General features: G+C 34.2%; 2 protein-coding genes across 4 annotated transcripts; both read left to right on the forward strand.

Moving 5' to 3' along the window:
- Positions 1-749: 749 nt before the first annotated feature.
- LOC116004977 (omega-hydroxypalmitate O-feruloyl transferase-like) lies at positions 750-7,430 on the forward strand. Of its 3 annotated transcripts, XM_031245193.1 has the most exons (4): positions 2,292-2,697; positions 2,774-2,857; positions 5,861-6,262; positions 6,763-7,430. In XM_031245193.1, the coding sequence occupies exons 1-4, from the start codon at positions 2,401-2,403 to the stop codon at positions 7,261-7,263; spliced, it is 1,284 nt and encodes a 427-aa protein (XP_031101053.1). In that variant the 5' UTR covers positions 2,292-2,400; the 3' UTR covers positions 7,264-7,430. The 3 variants fall into 3 exon arrangements, with proteins under 3 accessions (XP_031101046.1, XP_031101053.1, XP_031101060.1); XM_031245186.1 differs by lacking the exons at positions 2,292-2,697; positions 2,774-2,857 and adding an exon at positions 750-1,287; XM_031245200.1 differs by lacking the exon at positions 2,774-2,857 and having other exon boundaries at positions 2,295-2,697.
- Positions 7,431-20,184: 12,754 nt separating this feature from the next.
- Positions 20,185-23,235, forward strand: LOC116011268 (protein HEADING DATE 3A-like). The gene is made up of 4 exons (XM_031250820.1): positions 20,185-20,445; positions 20,883-20,944; positions 22,748-22,788; positions 22,887-23,235. The coding sequence occupies exons 1-4, from the start codon at positions 20,248-20,250 to the stop codon at positions 23,108-23,110; spliced, it is 525 nt and encodes a 174-aa protein (XP_031106680.1). The 5' UTR covers positions 20,185-20,247; the 3' UTR covers positions 23,111-23,235.
- Positions 23,236-23,443: the final 208 nt, after the last annotated feature.

The following is a 23,443-nucleotide window of genomic DNA, read 5'->3' on the forward strand; positions in this document are numbered from 1 at the left end:
TTTTTTTTTTTTTTTTTTTTTGGGTTGTCTTGATATAACCCAGAAACATGGTCATTTTTAAAAAGAAGAAAATATGCATATTTTAGTTATATTAAGTGATTAAAAAATGAATTGAAGAAAATAGGTAAATTTTTAACATTTTCTTATAAAGTACCTACTAATAACGTGTGGAAGCTAAGTATGGTCATTTTCTAATTTTCAGGATGTGTTTGAAAATCAGGAAAATGACTTTTGAAAATATTTTTTAAAAAATGAGTCATTTTTTAGTAAATAGTTTCATTTCCCGTGCTTGGTTGCATTTTAAAAAAATTATCTTTGTGTGTTTGGTTCATTTTTAGAAAATGGGTAGAATTGTATAATTAAACATTTTGATTGTTTTATTTACAATATTAAAAATAATATAATCTTTAAAAAAAATATGTGGTTTCCAACATAAACCAGACCTATTTTGACAAAGGTTGTGATTTTAGGGGAAGGTTGTGCATGGTTGTGATTGTTGGAAGGTCGGTAGAAAATGACTTCCGCCAAATGAATGAAAAATAATTTCCGTTGACTTGATTTTTTCGACACATACAAACACTAGAAGCCCAGTTGTTTGGGTTTCCAAATACACCCATGGAAAATTGATGGGATGCATCCCTACCCAAAACATGTGCATACAACTGATACAAGTATGTGGCCTTCAACAATTCTTCTAAATCCCAACCTTAAAGGTTATATATATATACACTCAACCCTAAACAATACAAAACTCAACAAACACCACACAAAACATAAACTAGTTTGATTTCATTCTACTTTTTTTCCCTCAGCTTTACAGCCATCATGGGAACGCTCTACCTTAAACCGGAAACCTTGCACGAAGACCTCAAGGTCACAATCCTAGACTCCGGTCTCATATTTCCGTCGCAGGAAACCACGAAACGTACGATGTTCTTGTCCAACATCGACAAAGTCCTTAACTTTGATGTGAAGACGGTTCACTTTTTCCCCGCCTGCCCCGGTTTCCCGCCGGAGATTGTGGCCGGAAAGATAAAGAATGCTCTGCGGAGGTTGTTGGTGACAAATACTTATGATTTCTTGGCCGGGAGGCTTAAGAAGAATAAGGAGTCGGAGCGGGTGGAGATAGAGTGCAACGCGGCGGGGCTTGGGTTTGCGGTGGCTTCCAGTGAGTTCGCGCTGGAGGATATTGGCGACTTGGTTTATCCCAACCCGGCTTTCCGGCAACTCGTGACGATGAGCTTTGATTTCGTCGCTAAAGAGGATCAACCGCTTTGCTTCGTCCAGGTACACAAATTATATATCTTACTTAGTTACATATGTTTTATACTCGGGACCAGCCCTCCGTAATGACCTATTACATACCCTTCTTGATTTAGGCTGGTCAGATGAGCAATTTAAATTTATTTTTTGTAACCTTTTGCTGATTAAGATCACTAAACAGATTTTATTCTATGCACACGTATACATTTAAATAGTGAGTTTCACCCATTACCCAAAAAGAAAAAGAATGGACATCCAAGATCCATAAATTTAAAACACAGCAGAAATTCCATAATTTGCTAGGGAAGATCTGAGTGCATGAGAGAGACTTTAACGTGAACATTATTGCATGATAGATACGCAAACACAAGTTCTGAGTGCTTAAGGGCATGGAAACTTGTAGTCACTGTTCGAAAGTGTATACCAAGTAAATTTAGTTTGTGACTTCAGTTAGTAAAAGATCATAATAAAGTTATCTCATAACAATTTATTCAAATCAAGAACGTCAATATGTGATTTTTATTAAAAATCAAATTTATATAAGTGTGATTACATAGTTAATAATTTGACTAACTTATTTAAGGTTATCTCTCACAAAAATCATTTTGGTGGTTGGAACACGGAAGCTGCTATGATAGGTTGCATTTTTTTTTTTTTTTGGATGATGGGGAGGAAAAAAATCCAGGATCATTAGCTGATCCGTACAATGGTAGATGCACCCAGCGTACCAAGTTTGTCCTCACGTAGAAGCTTCTTGACCACTCTGGATGGTTCGTCAATCCACTTGTAGCTCTCGGTCTGACTTTGGGCCCCTCTCGCAATCTCATCTGCCACCTTGTTCTGTTCCCTAGGAGTATGGCTGAATTTAATCTCCCACCTCCTTTGCGTCGAATCTCTGCAAAGCTCAATAATGTTCCCCGCCGGGCCCTCGTACGTGTCGTGGCTGTTAATTAAGTGGATGGCTTTATTGCAATCCGACTCCATCACCACTTTCCTGTACCCGAGCTCCCAAGCCTTCTCCATCCCAGTGTGAATTCCCCACAGCTCTGCTTCCAGGGGGTTGCACTTGCCAATCCGTTTCGAGAAAGCACCTAAGAAAGCGGCATCCTTATTGCGAATGACTCCTCCACAGGTCGCATGATTGTGTTTTTCAGCGCAGCCATCCGTGTTTATTTTGATCCAACCCGCGTCTGGGGGTGTCCATGGTTGGCTTCTTCGACTATCTCGTCCTTTCCTTCCTCTTGGTCCTGCGCCTCTTTCCAACACCGCCTCAATCTCCTTGAATTTGCTTTGCAGCCAATCGACCTTCTCTTTAATGTGTTTTTCCTCCCTGTTGAACACAAAGTCGTTCCTCCATCTCCAGATCCACCATATAGTTATCGCAAATCTTGCGTTCTTCTGCTTGCGTCGCTGGCCTCCCGTGGTACCTACCAGGTTAGTGTTTAGCCAGTCATGAAAATCAGTTTGAGCGGACATACCTAAGTTTCCCATGATGTTGATGTGTCTCCAGACTTCCGCAGCAGCCGGGCACCTCCTAATGGTGTGCTCAACGTCTTCTTTATCCGCTCCACAGATTGCGCAGCGTTCATCCAGAGTAAAACCTCTCTTCTTCCTCTCCGCATTGCACATAATTCTTCCATGCTTTACTAACCACAAGAAAGAGCGAATTCTGTTGGGTACGAGGAGTTTCCATATATCCCTCCATCCATCGCTACGTGCTCGGCATTGGTCTTTCCATGTAAGCCCATATGCTGATTTGGTCGAGAACTCATGATCTTCATCATATCCCCATCCCATAGTGTCATTCTTGTTTGCATCACTCAGGATAATTCTAGCTGCGATCTCACTCTTTTTTTCCGGGTGGAGTGCTGTATCAATTTTGCTCCAATCCCACATCCCCATTGCGTTCCAAAAGTCGGCGACTTTCGCTTCATTCGCATTTTTCGTTAGGGGGCCAATCATCCACTTTCGGAGTGGTTCATTTCCAATCCACCGATCCATCCAGAACCGCGTGTCTCTACCATTTCTCACCACTTTCTTTACTCCACTCTCGAGATTTGATGCCGCAGCACAGACCCCTTTCCAGACGTTGGAGTCAGTTCGCTTCCTTCTAATGTTCGCAATGCAGGCTCCTGCTTTCATGTACTTGCAGGTAACAACTTGCGCCCAGGTTTTGTTTTCTTCCTTGAGGATGCGCCACCCAAGCTTTGTTAGTAGCGCAATGTTCATGTTTCGCATGGACTTGATCCCGAGCCCACCATCTTCTTTTGGTAAGGTGACCGTAGCCCAGTTAACCAAGCTGGTTCTTCTCTTAGTCCCGTCTCCACCCAAAAGGAAATTCCTTGTTTTCCTATCAATCTCATCGCAGATGCCCTTGGGAATGAGCATGGTCTGCATGGCGTAAGATGGTATCGCATTTAGAACAGCTTGAACCAAGACTTGCCGCCCTGCCAGTGACAGGAATCTCGTTTTCCACCCCTCTAGTCTGCTTTGCACTCTATCCATAATGTCCTTGCAGTGTTCCTTGGTGATTCTCCCGTGGAGTGATGGGACTCCGAGGTATCTGCCTAAGTCAGTCGTCCTGGAAATCCCAGCTATTCCTGCTATCTTTTCTGCCTGTTCACTGCACACATTACTTGAAAAGAATATGTTAGATTTTAACTTATTGACACGTTGGCCAGAAATCTTACAAAACGTGTCAAGGCATTCCATAATATTGTAGATTTGCTCCTCTCCTGCCTCGGCAAAGAGGACCATGTCATCCGCGAAAAATAAGTGGGATATCATCGGGCCATTTTTCGATGCCCTTATCCCTTTCCAGCGTCCTTGAGCTGCTACTTTTGTGATTAGGTGCCCAAGACGTTCGATGCAAAGAACAAAGAGGTAAGGGGAGATAGAATCCCCCTGTCTTATCCCTCTTTCTGGCTTGAATCTTTCCAGTTTCTTTCCCTCCCAGAGTATGGACATCTCGGTAGTTTCCACACAGTGCATGATGTTCCTAACCCACCCGTCGCTCAAGCCGACTTCCTTAAGAGTTGATCGTATGAAACCCCAGTCCAAACGGTCATACGCCTTTTCGAGGTCGATCTTCAGCACCATGTGCCCTGTTCTACTTTTGTCTGATTTAATAGTGTGCAATAATTCCTGATAGATCACTACATTGTCCGTGATTTGTCTATCATGCACAAAACTACTCTGGCTGGGGCCGACAAGGTTCGACATTATGCATTTAAGCCTATTTGTCATGACTTTTGTAGCCAGTTTGTAAGCTACGTTACATAAACTAATAGGCCTAAACTGAGAGATTTTCTCCGGATTTTGCACTTTGGGAATGAAAACAATATTGGTGTCGTTAAGTCCACTTGGGAGAGTGCCCTCTTCGAAGAAGTCAGCAACCATTCTGTGCATACAATCTCCCACTGTGTTCCATGAATTCTGGTAAAACATTGCGTGAAAGCCATCTGGTCCTGGTGCCTTGAGTGGTGCCATGGCCTTAAGGGCCTCGTAGACCTCATCTTTAGCTACTCCCCTGTTCACAAACCGCCATTGTTCTTCCTCAATAGTAGGGAACATGCCACTCAGGTTGTCAGTGTCCTCTACCACATTTTCCTTAGTGTATAGGCCTTTGTAATATTCTTGGATCATGCCCTCGATCTGTTCCCTATCATGAATCCATTCTTCATTTGCATTCTTGAGTCCATGGATTTTGTTTCTCGCTCGGCGAACCATGGTCGCGGCGTGGTAGAACTTGGTATTCAAATCGCCCGACAGAATCCAATCTTCTTTTGATTTTTGAAACCACTTTAACTCCTCCTGATGTAGGACCTCATCTAGTTCCGTTCTCAACTTTGTCTCGAGACTTAGGAGTCCATTGTGCGGTTGGCTGTCTATGCACCTTTGGATTCCTTCAATACGCGCCATAAGCCTTCCTTTTCGTTTTTCAATACTTCCAAATATATAAGGCATTATGGAGAACATTTCGGCAATGCAGATGATAGGTTGCATTATTACTCCCCTTTTCCCCTGACTATACCCAACTACCCATAATATATAAGGCATGCCCATATTTTCGGTGCAACTGTATTTGAGGCTAGTTCTAGAAAGTATTAAATACTCCATAATTATGTACATCATTGACAATACACATAATTATGCTCCTACATTAATTCGGTGGGATGTATCATATATGATTACATCAGTCATTATTAGTAGGACCTACATACAAATTGTCTACTAATTCTATTGTTTAATTTCAACCAATAAGATTGAATTCACAATTTTAAGAATATCATATTTTAACATAAAAAACACGTAAGAAGATATAAATCATAGTAATTCACTAACAAAAACAAAGTATATGACTACAAGAGATCTTTTCACTTTGACACACTCTCACACTGCCAAATCCTGATCTGTTCTCCCAATCTGAATCAGTGAGTTAAACTTCTGCGAGACAATAAACAATTTAATCTGGATTTTAGTTTATACATCAGTTCATAAATCAAAGTTATTATAAGTAGGGGTTGTATTTTGTATGTTGTCGGCTTGTCGTGGATTACGACAGATTTGGGCATTAATTGTTTGCCTTAATTTGTAGGTGACAGCGTTTAAATGCGGTGGTTTTGCCTTGGGAACATCGAGGAATCACATTTCTTTCGACGGAAGCGGCTTTAAGATGTTTCTAGAAAATCTGGCGGCTCTAGCCTTTAACGATGACGGCCCGTTGGCGGTGGTCCCATGCAACGACCGTTCTCTGCTCGCCGCGCGATCACCGCCGCAGGTCACGTTCCCGCACCCGGAGCTACTGAAGGTGAACCTCCCCGCCGGGGAGAAGATGGCGCCACCGGTGTTCAGCCTCAAGGAGGACCTCTCCTTCGAGATCTTCCAGCTCAGCTCCGCCGACATAGACGGGCTCAAGGACAAGGCCAAGGCCCCCGACAACGTTAAAACTAAGGTCACCGGTTTCAACGCTTTGACCGCCGCCATATGGAGATGCAAGGTATAGAACTAGCGGTATAATTAATAATAATTTATTGAAATAAACAGAATATATAGAGATATAGTAGAAAGGTTACATTTTAGCCGGTAGCCGGAATCAGCAAAAATCGGCTGCCTAGGTGTTAGGCGTCTTTAAATCGAGACAAATTGCTCTCTAGGCAGTCGTCTAGGGTCTAACTCGGTTAACTGAGTTGAGTTGACAGTAAATTTGGTCAAATTTGATCGAGTTAACTTGCTCAACTCAACAGAGGTAGCCGAATTAATTCGAGTAAGTCGACCTTCTTAATTTTTTTATTATATATATATATGTATATAATGGCATACACCCAGACACATGCGATATTATTTTTTGCTTTTATAAGTTGTTGTGGCCTAGGCACTAGTCTACGGTCGACTAGTGCGTAAGGCCTATTATATTGCAACAGTGGTAGGAACAATAGGACTTATTCTTTACCAAATAAATATAACTACTAAACAAATATAATTAATCTGTAATACAAGGCCCTCTCGTGCGGTGGGGATAACAACTCCGACCGCCTCTCCACGGTGCTCTTCGCGGTGGACATCCGCTGGAGGCTGAACCCGCCGCTGCCGGCGTCCTACTCCGGCAACGCCGTGCTCACCGGCTACGCCACCGCGAAGTGCGCGGAGCTGGAAGAAGGCCCGTTCTGGAAGACGGTGCAGATGGTTTATGAAGGCGCGGCTAGGATGACCGACGAGTACGCCCGGTCGGCGATCGACTGGGGAGAGCTCTACAAAGGGTTCCCGCACGGCGAGTTCCTGGTGTCGTCGTGGTGGCGATTAGGGTTTGAAGGAGTGCAGTTTCCATGGGGAAAACCTAAGTACAGTTGCCCTGTCGTTCATCATCGGAAGGACATAATCCTGCTGTTTCCCGACATCGATAATGGCGGAAATAGCAACCGCGGAGTGAATGTGTTGGTCGCTTTGCCCCCTAAAGAGATGGAGAAATTCAAATCACTATTCCACACATTCTTGGCTTGATCTTCGTCGTCTTCTTCATCGTATCATCGTCATATTAATCCCCAATCATCTTTCTTGAATATTTGAAGCTGTGAAATATATTTATATGTATGGATGCAATATGTAAAATGGTTGATCAGGGGATTATGTACAAGTAATAAACATATCATTTGTTTTCTTTTCACCAATATTTCGATATCAAAAATTTCAAAAAACTAAAAATAAAAATCACATCAGTATCCAGGACGTATCCAGGAATTTGTTCCAGGTGGGCGAAATATTAGAATAAAATAAATAGTTAAAAAAAAAAGGAAGAAATACTTAAGAAAATATAATCAGAAATATTATTCGACCACACGACCTTTGGCAAACCAAAACACAACTCTAGCATCTTGTCTAGCTAAATCTCTGTTTTTATATATTTATATCAAAACCATGTATATATATACATATATACATACAAGGCTATATAGGGGGGTGAGTGGGGGCAGCTGCCCCCATAGTGGCTTCGTCACTGTCAGTAACGGCACAACACCCAATTTTTTTATTAGCCTTTTATGGGTTTTATTGGTTTTAGGTTGGTTTAACTAATTGTGATCTTTTGTCGATTAAGTCACAAGGTTAACTTTATCCGTTACCGTCATTCAATTATAAACAACCTAAGGTGATTTAGTGTTACAAGGTACTGTACTCTTCTCCCAGAGCACGCCTTTGGACAGCAACTGCGAGTTTTTCCTATAAATCAAAGGTTAATGTTATATTAGGGTGTGTTTGGAAACCCGAAAAATGATTTCTGGAAATCATTTTCCGAGTTTTTGGTGTTTGGGAAGGAGGGGAAAATAGAGTCAATGGAAATGAACTTCTTGGTCAATGGAAAATAAGCCCAATTTTATGGAAAATGACTTCCCCCTTTTTTTGGGGGGAAATAATTTTCCGGAAGTTTGCTTCTTCCTTCTCCTTTGCTTCTTCCATCTTCTTAGGCTTCCTAAATTTTATTTTTTTTGGGTACAACTTAGGCTTCCTAAATGCTTTAACTTTTTCATCTTCTTGGCATCTTCAACTTTTTCTTTTTCTTTTTAAGTAATAATTTATTTTTTTATTATGAGATAGATATTATGAGTTTTATTTTTTTTATTTGACATCTGAAATCAGTCGGCCACTTTTATTTTTTATTTTTTTATGAGATAGATATTATTTTGTTGTGATTTTTTTTTGTGATTATTTTATTTTTTGGATTGTATATTTGTTATAAATGTTGTTACATTTAAACAAATTAATTAAAATATTCAATTATATAATTCTGTTCATTTTCCTACCCATTTTCTGGAAAATGAGCCAAACACACTAACACAATTTTCTGTTCTACAGCCAAACACAAGAAAGGAAAATATTTTCTGGAAAATGACTTATTTTCCAGAAATCATTTTTCAGAAACCATTTTCCTACTTTCCAAATACACCCTTAGTGTAGACAAATTATGCAATGGACCGGAGTTCACATTACAAACCCAATGAGGTAGCTCAAGTAGCAAGTGAGCTCTTTTTGTGTGGAATAATTGTAGGAGAACTCGAGTTTGATTCTCACAAGTGACGATATGTTAATTATAATTACATATAATGTTAACTATAGATACTGAATATTTTAATTATAGTAAACACATATTTTAAGATTGATATATTAGATCAAGATCAAAAATTCAAAGTGGACTATGCTCTATGGTATAATAATTGATTAATGTACTGTGTTTAAAATTGTTACGATATATATGCATGGATGGTTATGTTCACACAGTACAGCTGGATCACAGCAAAAAACGACGTTGTTTCACGAAATTTTTTTCTCGCGATCCGCTGTAATATACTCCGTAAATTTTAGTAACTCATAATGTACATTATCTTACCCTATGACTCTGTTACAATGTAGTATTGCCACTCTCATCATCCATGTATGAGTGCAAACGGAAACACCGGGTGCCACTAGACCACAAGGTCTTTGGCGGCTATAAATTTCATTATTCTAACACATAATGTATATTATTTTAACTCATAAAATTCAGTGACGTTGTATTAGACCGAGTTGTGTGGACCGTTTTTATACATGGGCCGATACCATTAAAAAAATAATAAACTCTAGGCCCATGTACAAATAATCGATTATTTCACCTAACTTTGATAACTGTTAATATATCTTTTAAAGTTATGCACGATACTGACGATAGTATACAACATACGAGGCAATATAGGAGAATATTAAATTTTTAGAATAATTGTGAGGATAACAATATAAAGTGGATGACAATATATTGAAATACCAAATATATTAGATATACTAATATGCTTATTTTTATAATTGTTTCATATATGTTACATCTTTCGAAATGAATAGTCCTGATTGATTCTTAATTTTCGTATAAAAGGAAGTTCTCATGGCATCTGATATATTCTTCTCTCTGTGTGTGTATTCCAAAGTGGAGTCATTATTTGTATATAATTAAAAACAAAACACATTTTCTCCAAAATAGGTGGGCGCGCACGACTTTCATAATTGAATGTCACTAATCCAATTATTCCCAACACCCTCTATGTTTGGTAATTTGGGAGATATGGAGTAGTGGACAGTTTTTTTTAAGGAATTGGAGGTTATAGCAGATAATATGTGACAACAAGTAATTAGTCACTTGCTAGTACCAAAAAAAAAAACAACAAATCAATAAGAAACGAAGCAACCCGGCCAATAGCAAGTCATAGTAAAAATAATTAAATAAGAAGGGTTAACCCCAATTAACATGTCAAGAGATTCATACTTACTGAATTCGTTAATCATTTTACCTTTCTTTGCACGCGACCAGAAAGACATAATAATAATTGGGATAATCCCGATAACAAGAATGTATCCTCTTTAGTTGGAAGAACCACAATCTTTATATCAAGATCTGAGGTATTCATTAAATCGGGAATATCAATGAATGAATTATAGTATTCATTATAATTTAAATAAAACTGAAAGATCTCGCTTTTTGTAACTACAATGTCACGAGTTTGAATATGTGCCCCTTGGTTTGAGCTGGACAGCTATGGGTAACATCAGCTGGTTACTTCCTGTGGTCCTTTGCCGACAACGTCACAAGAGGAATTTCTTACTCACACTCGAAAGGGTTGTGGGATACGTTAGAGATTAGGGAGAAAACTCACATCTAAAGAATTAAGCACACAGAGTCACAAAGCATAAAAAAATCATCAATTTTCAATATTTTCATATAAAGAAATTGGGTTTATACAATAAGTGATTTAAAATCTTAACCCAATTCTCGTTGTAGAAAAGATTTATCCAAAAGAATGCTAATGAATGTCAAACACCAAACATTAACAAGATATAATTAAGTACAAACCTCTTATATATAAACTCGAGAACCCTAGAATGGAAATTTTATCCTTTATGCAATAATCACAAATAAAACATCAAAATCGATAATATAAAACTTGAGTCTATAAAATAATTATTCACACAGTCACACACTCACACGTATTAAGTACACTAGTTTTTTCTACGCGCTTTGCGCGAAGACTTGTGCCCAATATTTAAACCCAATTAGTAAATAATTTTGAAATAGATATAATGCATTTGTTTTCGTTGTCGAAGTTTCATAGATATTCGAGTAAAATTTTTTTTGTGTATGTATTTGAAATTAATACAAGAAATTCAAATTCATTGTGATGAATATATTCCACTGTAATTTTAAGGGTACTCAACATTGTATTACAATATTTTTGTCTTTGAAAATGAATAAAATTTGTTTAAATATAGTCTTCTTCTTTTTTTTTTTTAGAAAAAATATAGTCTTCTTCTAATTAGAGATATATCCCTTATAAATTCATATTCATATACGGATATACATAATATTTGATTTCAACTATCTCAATTCAACAACTTCCACAGATTGATATCCAAAAATTTTGTCTCAATTCAACTGCAAATACATTATGTTGCTGCTCATTTATAATATTAATATTTTTAAATAATAGTGTGTGTGCATGTGTGTATATGTGTATATATATATATATAAATATATTATTGAAGTAAGAATTATAGAAATGATAAATTATTAAATATAACTATGGTAATATTTAATTAAAGGGAAAATTGCATCTTTGGTCCCTGAGCTTTAAGAAGGTTCCGACTCAGTCCCTGAGTTATGGCCGTATCCGAGTTTAGTCCCTCAGTTATGAACGAAGTGGCGCATTTGGTCCCTGGCCGTTAAAACTAACGGAAAAATTAAAAAATAGTTAAAATTTGAAGGGTAAAATAGGAAATTCACATTTTATTATCCTTCTTATATCAAAATCACTTTTATAACATTATTTTTCACTTCTTAGCCTCTTATTTTCAATATTTTTCAATTCTAAAAGCATTTCAATAATTTTAGTATGACTTGTTAGGAGCCTGACTCTCGTATAACAAACTTAAAACCTAGTACAAACAAAGAAACACTTGATCATTGTGTTTAGGCATCTGAAAACACTATCCTAATAATTTTCGATTTTCTTTACTAAGCAACAAAGGTAATCAAACTAGAACTTTTGAGATACAAAATTCTGTTTTCTTAAAACCAGAGTAATGAAAGAGGAACCTAAGAATCAATTATGAAAATTTTAAAAACTTTTGTAACTTAAAAAAACGACAATTGACTAAACTATTGCATACAAAATATTTTTTACATAATAAAATCTCAAGTTATTCTTTTGGTGAAATTCTCATAAAAGCAACTGAGAAATTTGAAATTATTTTGTATCTCAGAAGTTCTAGTTTGATACCTTTGTTGCTTAGTAAAGGAAACAAAAAATTATTAGGATACTGTTTTCAGATGCTTAAAAACAATGATCAAGTGTTTCTTTGTTTGTACTAGGTCTTAAGTTTGTTATACGATAGCCAGACTCCTAACAAGTCATACTAAAGTTATTGAAATGCTTTTAGAATTGAAAAATATTGAAAATAAGAGGCTAAGAAGTGAAAAATAATGTTATAAAAGTGATTTTGATATAAGAAGAAGAATAAAATGTGAATTTCATATTTTACCCCTCAAATTTTAATTATTTTTTAATTTTTCCGTTAGTTTTAACGGCCAGGGACCAAATGCACCACTTTGTTCATAACTGAGGGACTAAACTCGGATACAGCCATAACTCAGAGACTGAGTCGGAACTTGGTTAAAGCTCAGGGACCAAAGATGCAATTTTCCCTTAATTAAAATATAAATGAATTCAAACTTACCATTGAAGAATGTAAGAAAACATATTGTGTATGCATGTGCATGGTACTTATAATATGGAAAGATAACAGAAGTTATAACGGTTGGGATATTTTTGTCCAAAAAATTATGTAGTACAACTTTTATAGCATAAGGTACAACAAAAATTAACAGAAAAAACGGACATAAACCAGGGGTATAACTTGGATTGAGACTTATTATGTTTTTAGAAATATCATAAAAACACAAGAATAAAGTATAAGTAGTATAAAGGAATGATATATAAAGAAAAGAGAATTTTCTATTAAAATTAAAGAGTAATCTTGAAATTCAATCTTCAAATCAAAGATTACATGCTTCAAAAGTGTTATAGAACCTAACTCTATACCTTATAGAAAATGAAATTATAGAAAATTGCTAGTAATATTCATCCATGGGTTAGAACCATGTAAAAATCTCTTTAAACATGCTTACATAAAAGACATAGTACTTTGGAATGGCTTACGAAACACTCATGTGAGTCATGACTCATTCCTCAGCCTATTTCATTACCCAAGAAGAATGCAATTTAATTTCAAGAAATAAAGAAGCAAGGAACGACATGATGGACAACCGTTCTTCATGAACATATTCTTTGTCAAACTTTTTTTTTTTTAATTTAACGATAGAATTAGGCTTAATGATCTTTATAAAAGTTATGTTCTGTTTAATTAGCTTTTAAATGACACCCAAATCACTTAATTTTGATATTCTTACACTATGATATAGTCAAAATAAATAATATGCAATTGTCATGTTGAGCGAAAATTGTAACTTCATGCTCTTTTGCTCTACTTTTACTTTGAGTTTTCAATATGATCAAGACGATTAAAAATACAAATTTTTGGTTCTCTAAGGTGTATTGCATCAATCTTCTTAGCTTCTCCATGACTCTCATTGACTCCAATCTCATTCAAAATGTTTAAAAAATTATTTAATTCATTCATGTTTTTAAGAGTTACACCTAAACTTACAAATGAATCTAATAAGAAAATTTTTGGACAAAATTATAACAAATGTCAAGCAAAATATTCATAAATGTAATGTGAAAATATAAACAATTAGACATTTAATTATGATTGAGCCAGACATACAAAATCTTCATAGAGTGGTTTACATTTGTTGTGTGGTTTATAAGTTATTACATGTTGAGGCCTCTTGATAAACCGATTACTCGGTTCATCAAGTTAAAGTTCAATCCATTTAGTTGAGTGATCGTTTTAAAATTTTAAATTTTTTTAATGCACTATATTGCAAGTTATTAAGAAACACTCTCTTATGATCAAGAAAGGATGACCAAATTTATGTACAAAAAGTTATAAGTTTGATTTTTATTAATATTTTTTTTATTCATTGAGTCAGTCGCACGTGATAAAATAAATTAAATCAATGTTTTGACAACGTAACCAATGCTCCTAAGATATGATTCCCGTAAATATGTCAATAAATAAATCAACAGATCATGGTAGGCAATTAGTGGGGAAGTATTTACGTAGACAACACTCACCAATAAATGACAGAGATTCTGAAATGCAAATTATCCAAATTTCATTTTATCATCATTTAATTACATTCTTGAAGAATAAAAGCATTTGGTACGTTTCACATTCAAAGAATAAAACCAATGGCTTCACTTTCTAGTTCTAGGAATAACTAAAGCTTAGCTTATTTTTCACTCGATTATTCTTACTATATATAAGAAGATGTGAATAATTCGTTTTACCCAATTCAGTATACTAAAGTATTGGAGTTGAACTCTGTAATCCATTATTCACTCGAACATAAATTAAAATATTAGATAAAAGAATTGTTGGAATAATGTAATCTACCATATTGATAGGATTGGGTGCATGGTCGGCCTAAGAAGATTTACATTTACGTTGCCTTGAAATTTGGCTTACATTTTTTTTTTTTAGAAAGCTAGCTTGCTTACGTAATTAAGGACTTCAAAAAAAAAAAAAAATCTTGTAAATTATAAAATTATCCGCGCACCAACAATAGATGTGAATTATAAGATGGTATATCTATTTTCACATTATTGTATTTTTTTTTCTTTTCAAATATAGGTGTGTTTATATTTATTAGCCACTCTCAAACATATTATCTTTTTATTGGATGGATGGTCAGCCAATTCACCAGTAACTTATGAAAATAAATAATTTTTTTAATCCAAGACTAATAGAGAACAGTAGTTATAAAGCATGTGGACCTTTCTTTTTACTAGAAGGTTATTATCACACATACTATAGATAAATGAGTAAATAAATATGTCCAAACACAAAATAAAAAGTTGTGGAGGATAAGGTGTTATATTCTTCCATTATAATTACGAATTAAATTCCGAACAACTCTTGTGGTTTGAATGTGAACAACAAGAATTCGATGTTTTGGGATTTATATAATCATTTGATTTGATTTCATTTCAAAAGTGAAAAAAAAACTTTAACTTTTTTTTGACTTTGATAAGAAATTCATGTTGATTTGTCGATTGAGTAATTGATGCTTATGCGTAAGATACAGAATCCACAATTTCACACAAACTTGATCTAATGGTTAAAATTCCTGGGTGCTGGGTGGCCACTTTTACAAAGCATATGTTTTAAAGAAAAGTGCATTGTACCCAGACAACTTGGAATAAGTCCAAAGTAGGATAGAAGTTTTAAAAATTAAGTGTTTTTTGTTTAATAAATCATTTTATTTTGGAGAATATTCTCCTTACAAGGATTTATTTCAAAATGGAGTCTGGTATTAAATTATTTATGAATTATGAATATTCACCAATAATTTAATTTGTTATAATATATAATTTGTCATTATTTATTCTTCTTCTTATTGTTATTTTTATTATTGTTATTAAGTGTGCATATGTACGAATGGCATTTTTATCTTTTGAATTCTGAATTCTTTAATCTAACTAAATCTAGTGATAGAATTCATAAAATCTATTCCTTTCATAAACCAAATAATAAAATAGATCAAATTCCTATTCTTTTTCATGCATATTATATTCTTTTTAAATTCATTTAGTGAACCAAAGATGTTATTAAAAAATATTGCGCCTATGACCTATGTCTATCCTAGACTTCTTCAAGTAGGAAACGAAGGTTATAAATGATTTACAAGGGAAGAATTTTAGGATATATAAATGATGAACTTAATGGGTGGGCGAGGAGATCAATCCTCCCTTCTTACAAGGGGAAATCAGCACACTAAGTGGTAAGAAATTGGTCCAAGGAGATCAATCGTCCCTTTTTACAAGGGGAAATCAGGGTGCTCCAACCGCATACTTAAAGGACGAGGTGTTGAACCACCACGCAGACCATGTTAGTTATATTCTTTGATTGTAATAATGTATGTAAACATTATTATATATTGGAGTAATATAAAAATAAGTTTGATTTCATTTAGATTTTAATTAAATGTTACCATAATTATATTTAGTAATTTATTTATCATATCTAAAATTCTTATTTTAACAATTTTTTTGAGTACTATTGACTCTGTTCCAATGCAATATCTATTCTTATTGAAGCACAAAGAACCAATATCGCCTCCACTGAAACTCGAACACATCCCCTTACATATGGGAGTGCAACCGGGTGCCACTATTATTTTTTTTTGAAGGTAAACGTAGCTATTCCATTAATTCATAATATAAAACGTTTACATCAACGATCATGAAATGGTAAACCATTCCTTACCGTCAGACATAGAAACAACTTTTCTAACTATGCTATAGAAAACTTGAATCGCAGACTGTTTCATAACTAGAAAGCTATGTTCCTTCAAGGAGCTTAAAGCTTCATCAAAGATCTGGGTCTTCATCATCATTCTTTTTTGCTCGCCCATGATAAAATCAACACTTGCCGAAACCAAACTAAACGATTTATGCTAATGATAATGAAAAGCTCGTGAAAGTAACGAGAGGAAAAAGCCCGTGAAAGTAACGAGAGGAAAACACAATAATAGAGAAAATAAAAAGTGGTAAAGCCAAAGTAGGGTTGGGAGTTCAAGACTACCAACACAAACCCCAATACCTACCTACTATTATTTTATTCAAAGGGTAAGAAAACGAAAGAAGAAGATCTGTGGCGGTGGTTGGAGGCGGACGGAGCTGCAACGGTGGTCGGGGCGGAAGAAGAGCGAGAGTAAACGTAGAAGGCCAGGTGACCAAAATCGCCGGCTCAAAGCTCCATTAGAGCTCCGGCCGGAGGCCGGCGGTGGAAGCCGAAGTTGAGCAGCAGAGAAAAACTTTTTGTTTTAGAGAGAAAAGGGAGGCAGCATTCGGGTGCCACTATTATTATTACTCAAATTATTAACTATGCATTTAATATAATATAAATTCTACAACTATGATTTTTTTAAAAAAATTATACACTATAATTAAAAATAAATAAAATTTAATATAATTAATATTTTAACATTGAGTATTAATATTAGGCATATATTTTTGCGTATTACGCATATAATATTCTAGCATATATATAAAAGCATCCCGTCTCTATTTTGACATCAGATCAATATCTACTATACTAATAAGAGCCAAAGAGAGTTAGGCCTAAAATAGGTAGAAAAAATGGCGGTCAAATTATTTAATCAAATGGATGGTTCAGATGAATTATTTAATCAAATAGATGGTTAAGATAATTCTGATTAATATTATTAATAGAGATTACCTAATTTAACCTTACTTTTATGATTATCTGTTAAGTTTTCCGTTAAATATTATATTCTCCGTTAACTTTTAACTTACCCATTAATTTCTATAAGAAATGTTTTATGTCCGAACCTTATCTTAATCAAATTTGACATAATTAAGTTTCTCACTCTATTTTACTCTTATTAAATTAAATAAATTATTAGCTACAACAAAAAATGATACATATGTATTTCTTTAATTTAGAATTATGTGTCTACAATACATTTATTTGAAAAAGTTATTCATTATTAAAAAATTAAATTAAATAAGAGAAAATAATTTCATTAGTTATATTGTCTTTATTTTCTCTCATGCAAAGATTCTTTACATTCAAATTTATCAATTGATATTCATTACATTATCCATTATCTTATTTTTACAATATCTTGTAATTAAATATCAAAGTTATAGTACAAAATAATGTTATATATTTATTTACCAAGTATTTTATTAATACTATGAAAAAAATTTTAAAATAATTTGAAGCTAATTATATTAACTACTTGGGAATTGGTTGACAAAGAGAGTACTCAAATAATAACCCAACAAATTGAAGCGGAATCACTCTATTTTACTCTTACTGAATTAAATAAATTAGTAGTTACACCAAAAAATGATACATATGTATTTCTTTAATACCATGAAAAAAATAAAAAAGAATAGTTTGAAACCAATCATATTAACTACTTGGGGGATTTGTTGACAATGAAAGTAGTCAAATAACCCATTACCCAGCAAATTGAAGCGATAAACTACCTTTTAATATCTTTGAAATACATAATATTTTAAATTTTCAAATTTTTATTAATTTATTTAATCTTTTTTCTTAAACTAGTGATTTCTTTATCAATAACTCATTCAACAATAATGGTTGAACCAAATGAACCCCAAGCAGAACACTTAAAGGAAAGTCCATAGCTCCTATATCATAATCTCATTGCATGACGTTGTCATCTATGTTACCAACAATAACCAAATTGCAAATAATACACTACCAACAAAAAGGAAGAGGACAAATAGTAAAGATGAAGATAATGACAATGAAACTCAAAAGAGAATTAAGAACACTTAGAAAAAATTCAAATTAAAAGTAGTATTTATTTAGACTATCATATTTAGACTGTCGATTTTACAAGGTTGCAAACATTTATTTTAGTAATAAATATAATGAATTTTCTATATTATCTTGGATTCATATACTTTGAGTTAGATATTTAAATAAAAAATTCAACATTCAATTACTCATGTATAAACTTCTCCTATATAATCTTGCATTGATATACTTTCAAATATTTATTTAAATATAAACATTGGGCATTAACTCATTCGCGCAATGCGCGTATAAAACTAGTATTACGATAAGAATATACTTCAGTAAACAACCACATACATTAACATGCCCCAACAGTTTTACCTGGGATAATAACGAGTCAAAATGTGGAATAATGTATCGGATTGAAACAAGGGATATGGCTTTAATAAGAATAAGAATATTAACAATTTAACTATCAATAATTAAAACACAGAAAATACAACCCAAAATCTATCTATAAGAAAATTCTATAACCCAAGATTTTATGGTCTAGTGGCACCCGATTTACATTTCCACATAGAAGGGAGTAGGTTCGAATTTTAAGTCATCCCACATTTAATCAGCTAAAAATAAACAATTAATTTTTTAAATATATTTATATAATCCGCTAATACTATATTTCAACAATTTTAAGCACCTAACACACTATCGATCAATTATAAATATCAGTTAATTGCCAAATATTTGTTTATAATTACTTACTAGTTACAAGGACAACTCATCATACCATGCAAGAATTTGATATACATACTGGTCTTTTTTTAAAAGAACACAATTGACTTTTCCACTGGAATCAAAACAAAGCCCGTTTCCAACAATCACAATAATATCACATTGTATTTTAACATATCCAGAGTAGTTTTTTGCCCGACTTTATTATAATGGAAAAAATTCCCAATAAGATGATATGTGAAACAGGTAGGATTTTCATAAATATTACAATTTTCTTCTCAAAAATATTATAATTTTTTTCTTAAATAACTTCCCGTGTTAATTTTAAAATATTACATTTTTCATTAAAAGTATCACATTTTTATATGCATTACAACTTCTATCATAATTAACACTAAATAGATTTATTTCAGTATTATATATATTTTTTCTCATAAGTAACTGTCGAATCCTTAAATAATACATTTTGATTCAAAATATTACAATGTCCTTTATAAGTAACAAAAAATTTATTCATGATTAATATTATATTTCAAACTTGACCTGACAAAGATCAAGGAGATGGACTCACATGAGACTCACCCTAATATAATTTATCCAGGAGGAAGTCTTTTCAAAGTTATTACTTTACTTAATAAAAAACTTAATGAACAATGAACAACCACTACCATATTTTGAGTTGGATAAGTTGGTGTGAACTACCATGTAGTGAGATGACATCATTATGATTACTATTCCAAATGGGTGGTCATATGTTTAAATCTAGGTGGAAAAAAAAAAAGATAAGAACAGCTGGATTTATCTAGAAAAAAAAAAATTAATGCTGTGTATGATTGATGTGATGCTGATGTTCTGACCTTCGCCAGCTACTAATTACTTACACCACTGAATACAATTAACCAACATCTAATACGGAGTATCGTCAACACTCGACAACGTTACAAAAAAACCAGGATTCGGGCAGCTATGTTCTGCCAAATATGGCAGAGAAATGCATGGATTATATTCTTCCCTATAACCGTGAACTATTCAGTCCGACCGTCATTCACGAATATATAAATATATATATATATAAACAAGCCGTAGTGCTTGCATATATATACGTAAGCATACATACTACAGTGATACAGAGGGCTATATATATATGGGAGGAAGAGAGAATTTTAGTTAAGAAATATACAAGTCCCCCGGCCCGGTGCATATATATATATAATATATATATATATCAGTTAGTTAGAACAGTTATTACTTAGGGAAATGCCGAGGGACAGAGATTCTCTGGTAGTTGGCCGTGTTATAGGGGATGTTTTGGAGCCATTTACGAGGTCTATAAGCATTAGGGTGGCCTACGGCGGCCGAGATATCACCAACGGCTGTGATTACAGACCGTCTCACGTTGTTAACCAACCTAGGGTTGAGGTTGGCGGCCATGATCTTCGCACCTTCTATACTCTTGTAAGTATAATATACATATATATACACACCCCTATTTTAACTACCCATATAACTTGCTACTTCAGCTCGGTTATATATATTTTGATATGATAATGGCACCGGAATGAGAGGTATAAAAAATCATGCCAACAAACACGACCTAGCCAATGTGATTAGATTGTTGACTTGGTAACCATAAGTTTACAATTTTGACTTCTAACAAAAATTGACCTTCCTGGTTTGAATTGATCTACGGTGACAATTTAGCTAGGTAAATCACTTCATTGTGGTCATTTGCTGACTATGGTTACAAGGCTGAGTTTATACAATGCACTCCTTTGAATAGTAATTATTGATTTTTGTTTGTCACTAAAAAAATGTTGCCGGGTAGATAGTTTTATTTCTATCCAATCAAGTTCATATATTAGTTAATGCATTATATTTTTGGACTGATTAAGGTTATGGTGGATCCTGATGCTCCAAGCCCAAGTAATCCAAGCCTAAGAGAATACCTGCACTGGTAATTATTGACACACCTTTTTTTTTTTTGTTTCCAATTTCAATTCTAAGATATTCCATGTGTTATAATAATACATATATTTAAGGTTTTACTTTTTTTTATTATGGACAAATATGATTGACAATGGAAAGTGTTTTGAACATTATCAAATAAGTAGCTAGTCTATTATATTAAATTATATTTGAAATAATTAAAATTTTGAGAGAGTCTAAGCTATAGATTTATAGATATAATAATTACAGGTACATGTATATACATAATATTATAAAAAATATTAGGTGGTCGGGGCCCCGCTTGCAACCCCTAGCTCCACCACGTAAGAAAACAAAGAATTATTGGAATGACATGCATGATAGTCCATCATGTCTATTCAAGTTTATGCCTTTTTTATCTCATTAAGGTATCCGAAATATGTCCGGAATGAAATGACATTCTAAAAAATAAGTCTATTTCGTTATTTAGTAGTATTTTTTGTTCTAAAAAATATTGTTTTTAAAAATGAGTTATTCCTTTACAAAGGGAATAGCGCAATTCTAGAGTCCCTGGTATTAGGCTATTCCTCCTAATCGCAACATTTGTTTATATATATAGTCTGGTTCAAGTGCGACAGACCCCTCCCGTGGGGCCGTGCGGCCATCATGTGGTGCACTTAAGAGTGGTCTCTAGTGCACTTAGTAGTGGATGTACCATGTATAGTACCAAACATTTCTAAATGGACCACATACCAAGCATATCTAAAATTTCAACATAGTACCACATTTGTCGGTGTATCACATACCATTACTAAGTGCACCACATATCACTCCTAAGTGCACCATGAGGCGGCCGCACGATTGGACGGAAGGAGTCTATTATACCTGACCCAGATTTTATATCAACTTCTACATTATGATTTTATTATAAAAATAATATTATTTAAAAATCTTATGTAATACGGAGTAATTATTTTGTATAGCAATATTTATGTCTTTTAAAAATATACTCCATTAGTACTAACCAAAGACATAGAATAGCATTCCTAAAGTATATTATTTCAGCATATCAAACAATAAAATACCATTCGTATTATATTCTTTAAATGAACCAAACATTACAATAACTAACTTTTTATTCTGAATGAATTAAAAGCTATGGAGCAAAAAGTGATATTACAAGTAATAAAATTACTTGAGGAATAATCATATTCCATAGACTTGAATTGGTGAAGTGACAATACCCCAATCCGACATTTCTGTAGCAAATAAAAGCAAACTAGACCCGCCAACGGACCATAAAGAATACAAGACAGCAGAGAGATTCTAGGAAACTTTTCTAAGGTTGTTTTGTCGATCTCTGGTTGGCCCACGTGTCCCGTTCACAACAGATATTGACATGCACATGCAGCCTGCCCTGCCTTTCTAGATTCTGAAGCCCACATACAATATAACGACCAATGAGGACTCAAGGTTTCCTAGTCGTGCAACATAGTACCCTCACGACCTACCAGAAAAGACCGAAACAAAAAGTGAAACGAGAATCTTTATTCGCAGGTGGTCTTGTTGTACATCATGATCTGATCTCTGATATGATCTGATGTTATCTTTTTTATTTTAAGTACTACTGACTTTGTTATAATGTAGTATATGTTCATAGTTGTAAGAGTGTTAACCGGAATACCGGGTGCCACTAGACCATAAGATCATTGGCATCTGATCTTATCTTCTAATTATGTTGACTGCACATTTTAGAATTAAATTTTATATTTTTTTGGGCCATTAATTGACATAATGTTTTAATTTGTCGACGACGACCATGTATCCATAGGTTGGTCACAGACATCCCAGCCACCACAGGAGTTGATTTTGGTGAGTATAGTAATATTCTTCTATTTTCTTTAAATAATAATATCTGGATATAACATGTTTAATTTATTGGTTGGTTGGTTGGTTTGTTTGTATTATAGGACATGAAATTGTGTGCTATGAGAGCCCACAGCCGTCGATGGGAATCCATCGTTTTGTGTTTGTGCTGTTCCAGCAGCTGGGCAGGCAGACTGTTTATGCTCCGGGATGGCGTCAGAATTTCAACACTCGTGACTTCGCCGAGCTTTACAATCTGGGCTCGCCGGTCGCCGCCGTCTACTTCAACTGCCAACGGGAGACTGGCACCGGCGGCCGCCGCCGTTAATCCAACATCTGTTAGTTCATTATCACTAGCTCCGCCCGCCGGCTACCATTTCACTAGCTTAGCTTCTTGGATCATTTCCGATCCTAACAATATATAATTGTAACTGTGATAATGTTACAGTAATAACAACAGTAATTAATATCCACTAAATAGCAAGTGTCTTTTTTTCTTATCTAAAAACATGATGAGTGTGAATGAAGGTTATACCCTTTATTTATGTTTTTTTTCTGTCATTAAATTTTTTTTATGCATTAAACTATAAAAGTTGTACTATATAATATTTTAAACAAATATACCCTCACTTTTTCTACTATTGTTACTATACACATGCAT

The sequence above is a fragment of the Ipomoea triloba genome, chromosome 2, assembly GCF_003576645.1.
Source record: "Ipomoea triloba cultivar NCNSP0323 chromosome 2, ASM357664v1".
NCBI lineage: Eukaryota > Viridiplantae > Streptophyta > Magnoliopsida > Solanales > Convolvulaceae > Ipomoea > Ipomoea triloba.

Coding starts and splice junctions, on each gene's coding strand:
- LOC116004977 (XM_031245186.1), top strand. CDS start 826: ATGGGAACGCTCTACCTTAAACCGGAAACCTTGCACGAAGACCTCAAG. Junction 1,288..5,860: donor AACCGCTTTGCTTCGTCCAG/GTACACAAATTA, acceptor CTTAATTTGTAG/GTGACAGCGTTTAAATGCGG. Junction 6,263..6,762: donor CCGCCATATGGAGATGCAAG/GTATAGAACTAG, acceptor CTGTAATACAAG/GCCCTCTCGTGCGGTGGGGA.
- LOC116011268 (XM_031250820.1), top strand. CDS start 20,248: ATGCCGAGGGACAGAGATTCTCTGGTAGTTGGCCGTGTTATAGGGGAT. Junction 20,446..20,882: donor TTCGCACCTTCTATACTCTT/GTAAGTATAATA, acceptor GGACTGATTAAG/GTTATGGTGGATCCTGATGC. Junction 22,789..22,886: donor CACCACAGGAGTTGATTTTG/GTGAGTATAGTA, acceptor TTTGTATTATAG/GACATGAAATTGTGTGCTAT.